The sequence below is a fragment of the Octopus bimaculoides genome, chromosome 11 (assembly GCF_046866305.1).
Source record: "Octopus bimaculoides isolate indiv1 chromosome 11, ASM4686630v1, whole genome shotgun sequence".
In the NCBI taxonomy this organism is placed as follows: Eukaryota; Metazoa; Mollusca; class Cephalopoda; order Octopoda; family Octopodidae; genus Octopus; species Octopus bimaculoides.
Window position 1 is genome coordinate 631,181 of NC_142938.1, and position 7,819 is coordinate 638,999.

General features: G+C 35.7%; 1 protein-coding gene across 1 annotated transcript; it reads left to right on the forward strand.

Annotated features, from left to right (window-relative positions):
- The first annotated feature begins 492 nt into the window (after positions 1-492).
- Positions 493-2,815, forward strand: LOC106881846 (BTB/POZ domain-containing protein KCTD3). The gene has a single exon (XM_014932361.3). The coding sequence runs from the start codon at positions 504-506 to the stop codon at positions 2,670-2,672; it is 2,169 nt and encodes a 722-aa protein (XP_014787847.1). The 5' UTR covers positions 493-503; the 3' UTR covers positions 2,673-2,815.
- Positions 2,816-7,819: the final 5,004 nt, after the last annotated feature.

Genomic DNA, 7,819 nt, shown 5'->3' on the forward strand with positions numbered 1-7,819 from the left:
TTATTTCGTTTTCTAATTAATATTTCTGCTAAGGTTTAGGAATAAGTTTATTGTAATATATATCTAAAACATGATTCATGTTTGTTAATTAAAAATGAGGAATGGAAATGACGAAATGAAAGGTACTAATTGCTGGAATAATTTAACGTAATAAGAAAACAATATCTTGTAATTTGATAGTATTTTATTTATAAAATACTCCAGCTCTTAAAATCTTCTCTCTGTATAATAAATTTTCTAAAGTATCTATTAATATTTTTTTTCTTTCTGCAGATAACTAAAATGAGAATAAAAATATGAAATAAATTATATTGAAACAGGTGAATGATAACATTAACAAGTCATGTATAATTTTCTTTAATATCTTATAGATTTATTTTTAAAAAATTATTGTATTGGTTTTATTCACTTGCAGGGAGTTTGTTAATTCTCTAATTAACATTTCCGCGAGCGAAATTCGAAACGAATGTAATTCCGCAATTTCGATTCACTCTTCCACAGCAATGGCAGAGAGCAAAGAGCCAGAAGTGAGTGGAGAAGTTATGTCATCTGAAATAATCAATTTAAATGTTGGTGGGCGACGATTTTCAACTTCAAGACAGACTTTAACGTGGGTACCAGATTCTTTCTTTACCAGTCTTCTCAGTGGAAGGATATCGAGCCTAAAAGACGAAACTGGGGCTATTTTCATCGACCGAGATCCGAAATTATTTTCCATCATTCTACGATTTTTGCGAACCAAAGAAATAAGTTTAAAACATGTCGATATCTCAACACTTCGACACGAAGCGGAATTCTACGGTATTATGCCTTTAATTCGTCGTTTAGTGCTTTGTGAAGATCTTGATCACCCAACTTGTGGCGGTGTGTTGTTTCACAGCTATCTTTCTCCACCAACTCCTCCGCAACCAGAATCCATGGACGGAGGTCAGTCTCATTCTCTTGTTAGTCTAATTGAATCTGAACTATGTCGACCTGGTGTGGCTCAGAGGGTTGATGCTGGTGCCAGTAACGAAAGCAGCAGCCCACAACAACAACAACTACATACCCATTCCCGAAATTCTTCAGTCGATCTTTGCCACACGCATTCCAGACAACCTTCCATGGAACTTCGACCTAACGCTGTGTCACGCAATTCTTGTGGTGACATTCGTCATTCTCGGAAGTCTTCTTGGGATTTAAGAGGTAACAAATTCGATTCCAATCGTATGCCTGTCCAATCTATGCGAGTGACTATGATACGTGGCCACCACAACTGGATCTGTATTGCTTATTTACATTTTATCTCTTGTTTTCGTATGGATTCCACAGGTTGGCACCTGATTTGGACCAGTTTCTACATGGAGAATCCAGTCGAAAGAGTTGCACTCAATGCCAAAGTAATCAATCCAAACCAGGATTTTGCTAACAAAATGGTAGCTGCTTCAACTGGAAGCACGATTTGGTTGTGGTCTGTCACAGATGACGGTGACAGTAGAGAAATTGGAACATTTAATTTAAAAGTATCGGTAGATTCTTTGTTTTTCATTGGTAGCCAACTTGTGGCGCTGAGTCAAACAGGTAAAGTGGGAGTCTGGCATGCTATGACTCAACATTGGCAAATACAAGATGTGATACCGATCACAAGTTATGACACGGCTGGCTCTTTCTTACTTCTTGGTTGTAATAACGGATCAATTTATTATATTGATATGCAGAAATTTCCTCTTCGTATGAAGGATAATGATTTATTGGTGACTGAACTTTACAAAGACCCTAGCAATGATATGGTCACTGCTCTTAGCGTCTATCTAACCCCCAAAACTAACAGCCTCAGCGGTAATTGGATTGAAATTGCCTACGGCACAAGTTCTGGTACGGTGCGTGTTATTGTTCAACATCCAGAGACAGTGGGACATGAACCGCAACTTTTCCAAACTTTCACAGTCCATCGAAGTCCTGTCACCAAAGTGATGTTGTCTGAGAATCACCTTGTTTCAGTTTGTTCTGAGTATAACCATGTAAGAACTTGGAGTGTCACTCGCTTCAGAGGAATGATTTCAACTCAGCCTGGTTCCACTCCACTCGCATCTTTTAAAATTGTTTCACTTGATAGAATGGATAACCAGATGAGTTATCCTGGTGGACATGATTTCGATAAACTCCCCGGTCCTTTTGGCGAACAGGATGACAAACAGGTTTTTGTGCAGCGTGTTGTCCCTGATACAGATCAACTTTTCGTGCGTCTTTCTTCTACAGGTCGTAGAGTTTGTGTGATCAAATCAGTTGATGGCAGCCCTATCAGTTCATTTTGTGTGCATGAGTGTGATGGTTCTAACAGAATGGGATCCAGACCCCGGCGTTATTTATTTACTGGACATACGAATGGTAGCATCCAAATGTGGGACCTGACCACCGCTATTGAAATGATGAAGAAAGACCAGTGTGCCACAAGTGGTGGTCCTACACCCGCTGAACTTGTCTATATTCTTGACCAGTTTGATTTGAGTAATTCTCGGTCATCGACCCCCTGTATGAGTCCGTCTCCCTCTGTTATTGCACCCCATGGATTTCAACCCATGGCATGTCGACAAAGAGCTGAAACTTTTCCTTGTGATCAGCAACCTGAAGCAGGTTGTTCTGTTGATGTTGAAGATGATGATGATTTCGAAGCTGAAGTCTCATGTTTTTAAATCTGACAGAATTGGTGCAACACCAGAGTAAAATAACTTTTTGTATTACAAGTTCAAATCCTCCCAACTTAACTTTTGTCCCCTTCAGGTTGAAGCCAGCTTCAGTGAAATAAGAATCAATCAAGCTAGTCATTGCTTTAATGATCTACACTTTTTTTCCCAACAGTTTCTGGCCAATGGGAGAAAACTTTTATTATTATTATTATTATTTTTTTAGGTGTTTACCTTTCATCTTTTCTGGGTTGATAAAATAAATACCAGTGGAACATTGAGGTTGATGTAATCGACTCATCCCCTCCCCCCAAAATTGCTGGCCTTGTGGCGAAATTTGAAGCCATTATTATTATTATTATTATTATGGCAGTGAGCTGGCAGATTTGTTTGTATTGGTAAAAATGCTTTGCAGTAGTATTTGTTTCAGCACTTTGGAGTTCAAATCCTGCCAAAGTCAACTTCGTCTTTCATCCCTCCATCATCAAAACTGCTGGCCTTGGGCTTAAGTTAGAACCATTTATTATTATTATAGTGTTGGTAAAAATGCTTTGCAGTATTTCTTCTGAGTTCAAATCCTGCTGGGGGTAAACTTTGCCTTTAAACCCCCCCCAAGACTAATATTAAGTATTGGGAAGGATGGTCTCGACTAAACTCCTCCCCTCAAAATTGTTGGCCTTGGGCCAAAATTAGAAACCATTATTATTATTATTATTATTATTATTATTATTATTATTGTTATTAAGGTAGTGAGCTGGCAGAATGGTTTTGGCACTAGACAAATTGCTAAGTGGTATTTCTTCTGACTCTTTATGTTCTAAGTTCAAATTCTGTCAAGGTTGATTTTGCCTCTCATCATTTGGGGGGGGGGGGGTGTCAGTAAAATAAAGTACCAGTTGACTACTGCGGTTGATGTAATCAACTAGTCCCTCTCCCAAAATTTCGGGCCCTGTGCCAAAATTAACAAACATTATTATTATTATTAAGTACGAGTGTTGATGTAATCCACCATTCTTGCTTCTCCCCTAAATCTTTGGTAAGAAATCATTCAGCAGAATTATTAGAGTCTTAGACAAAATGGGTGCAATTTGTTTTTAGCCCTTCACATTCTGACTTCAAATCTCTCCCTCATCAACTTTGCCTTTCATCATTTCGGGGTTGATAAAATGAAATTCGCAAATTCCTGGCATTGTGCCTTTGGAAGAGATCCTTACAAAACTATTATTATTATTAAGATTGAGATTATTGTTAATAACCTTGTTATTGTTGGTAGCCTCATGTTGATGAACAAATTTATTTTATTCTATGATGGATGCTAACAAACCAGCACCACAAGCTGGAATTCAGTCTTTCAATAACTGTAAAAAGAAAAAAGAAACAACTTAAAAAAAAAGAAAGAAAAACTATAGAAAAAAAAAACAAAAAAACAGAGAAGCTTACTGTTCATGTATGGCTTCAGTGCTAATTCTTGGTATTTTTTTGAAAATTGGCAGAATTTTCAGGGAAAGGCTTCTCCCCGACCATATTGTTTTGAAACTCAATATTTATGTTGGATTATAAGAATATTTTCGTTTTTTAATTTTTGGTTTTCATTGAATTGTAATATCAGTTCCAGGCTTCTGTAAAGCAATGTGTCTTTGGAAATGGTTGAAATCTATTGTAACATTTTGTGTGTGTGTGTGTGTGTGTGTGTGTGTGTATATATATATATATATATATATACACACATTTGTATGTATAGATAAATTTGATTGTATATAATGTAATGTGTGTGTGTGTGTGTACATAAATCTGTTGCTCTCTCTCTCTCTCTATATATATATATAGAGTCACTTGTGTAAAGTGGTTGGCACTAGAAAGGGCATCCAGCCAAAACAGGCAGTAGAGCTTGGTACAGTCTTCTGGCTTGCTGACGCCTGTCAAACCGTCCAACCCATGTCAGCATGGAAGATGGATATGAAATGATGGTGATGTATATAGTTTATTTTTACAAGGAAAATGCTGACAGTCTCATCAAAGTTTTGGTTTTACAGCCATCATACATACATGTGTATGTTTATAATATGTGTATAAACTTGTTTACACATGCATTATATATATATATATATATAGAGAGAGAGAGAGAGAGAGTTCAGTTTTTTTATTTTTTACTGTACTGAAAACATGATTTTATTCTACTTTTACATTTTTAATTTTGAGGTTTTTTCCTTATTTTTTTGTCTGAGTTACTTGTTGTTTATTTGGAACAGTAAACTTTTGAAATCCATCATTAACAGCAACATATGACAACATCACACGAACCTGAAGATGAGACTAGGAAAGTCTAAAAATATTGATGATGGATTTGAGAACTTTACTGTTTTCAGCAAACTATCTGAAACTCAGACGAAAATATGGAAAGGCCTTGGTAAAAACATCAAACTAGAATGCAGTCATGTTTTCCATATAACACAGGTGTTTGTGTGTGTGTGTTCATATAAATATGTTGTTTGGTATGTATATATAATATAGAAATACATGTGCACACACGTGTATTTGTTTTTGTATAAACTTGTTGATATTGAGGTGTATATAATCTCTCCTATATATGATTAGTGTGCATGGTAGCGTATCCAGTCCCACAAAAGGGGGTGGGTTTGCATAAATGGTAGTAACATATTTTCAGTGTAAATCACAGTCAAAGATTTTTGTCATTTGTGCCACCAGGGTTTACAAAATAGCTGAGAGGAATAGATCAATGGTTGAGATTCAGTTGATTGTACACAATATTAGAGAGAGAGAGGGAGAGATGTGTTCCATTTTACAAAATTGTGTTGGTATCAAGTTGATATTTGTTCTGTTGTTTTACAGAATCCACTTCTGTTGACAAATGACTGTTTCTCACACACACACACACACACACACACACACACACACACACACACACACACACACACACACACACACACACACTATATTGAGTGTTAATCAATATAGTCATTCATATAAATGCTCTCAACTAATATATTGTCAGTATATATATACATATATATATATATATATATATATATATATATATATATATACATATATATACATATGTGTGTGTGTGTGTAATGTATGTACATATGTGTGTGTGTGTAGTGAACATCGTTCCTAATTATGCTTTGATTAAATATCTGTGATGAGTTGGAATGTGACAACTTTTATATAAGAGAAGATAATCTCTGTTTCTGAATTGGTTTTTGTTATTTTTTTTTCTCCATTTATTGAAAAAAAATTGAAATGTATTATCACTGTGTTGTTGTGGTGTTGATTAAAGTATGTGGGTGGGTGGGTGGGGTGGGGAGGTGACTGTCGGTTGTGCTGTAAGCCTAGTTTTAGTCCATTGATTTGAATTTAATATTTTAGGATTTTAAAATGGACCTTGTATAAAACTCATTAAAATAGCAGATTATATATATATATATATATATATATATATATATATATATATATAAAATGTGTTGTGTTACCTATTCATTGTTGTTGTTGTTGTTATTGATGTTTGATAAAATTATATTCTTTTATTCTTTTACACATTTCAGTCATTTGACTGTAGACATGCTGGAGCACCACCATAAAGGGTTTCAGTGGACGGAATGAACCCCAGGCTTATTCTTTGTAAGCCGAGTACGTAAACACACCAACATAAGTTGTCAAGCGTTGGTGGGAGGACAAACACAGACACAAAGACACACACATAAATATATACATGCGTGTGTATATATATATATATATATCTATATATATATATATATATATATATGCATATGTGGGCACAGGATGTCACGAAATGTGTACAACAAAATATATGAAGTACGAGTACATGGAATATGAACTTTTTTTTCGAACAATGAAAGACAAATGGAAAACAAGACAAACAACACAAAACAAAAAAAAAACGACCCTTCTTCAGTTGTTGGCTGCTTTTGTACGCTTGTATTTCGAGCATTTAACAACACACACACACACACATATCATCATTGTCGTTTAACATCCGCTTTCCATGCTAGCATGGGTTCACCCAGATAGACGATACAAAGAAAACAAGGATGAGTCATTCGAAGAGAGCAATCTTGAGTATAATCAGCCGAAATTGCAAAGATAATCTGGAACTCGACTGAGGAAAGAAAACTCCAAATGACCCATCTCTGTTTTCTTTGTATTGTCTATCTGGATGTTTTGTTGTCTCTTTCTTGTATCACCTAACTGTCCGGATGTTTTGCATTCTTGTCCCATTTTGTATTTATATATGTATATATATATATATATATATATATATTTATATCAAAAAATAAGCAACACGGATTTCAAAGGTGATTGCAGTACGCACGTTTCATGCTACTTCAATTTATTTAAGTAATGTGAGCATTACCTTAAATGCAATATGAAGAGCAATCTTCAGCTGCTTGCTCTTCATATTGCATTTAAGGTAATGCTCGCATTACTTAAATAAATTGAAGTAGCATGAAACGTGCGTACTGCAATCACCTTTGAAATCCGTGTTGCTTATTTTTTGATTTTAATCACCTATCCTTTTGGGATGCGATATTCGGGTGCCTACGCATAAGTACCATATTCAAGCCTTGAATCTATATCTAAACCGTATATATATTTATAGATATATATACATGACGGGCTTCTTTCAGTTTCTGTCTACATGATCCACTCATAAGGCTTTGGTTGGCCCGAGGCTATAGTAGAAGACACTCACCCAAGGTACCACACAGTGGGACTGAACCCAGAACCATGTGGTTGGGAAGCAAGCTTCTTATCACACAGCCACGAATAATAATGCTGAACTTAGTGTATACAGTGCTCAGGTGCACTACAACTCATAAGGAAAGGTGTGTGTGGAGTCCATAGAATAATACACAAAAAGTGAACAGTGAATGAGTGGTTAAAAAAAAGAAAAAATGGTGGAGGACAGTTGGCAAATTTCAGGAAGCATTGAAGTTTTGAAGGATGTAGCACCCTGATAGCTAACAACTGATGCAGGTAGTTTATTCCATGCTTCAGCAATTTTGAGCATCAAAAAATATTCCTGAAAGTTACGGTTGCTGTGCTGTTTTTTGATTTTGTGAGCATGAGTGTTCGACATATGGAATTCTATATACAGGGTATTCCAAAGAAAA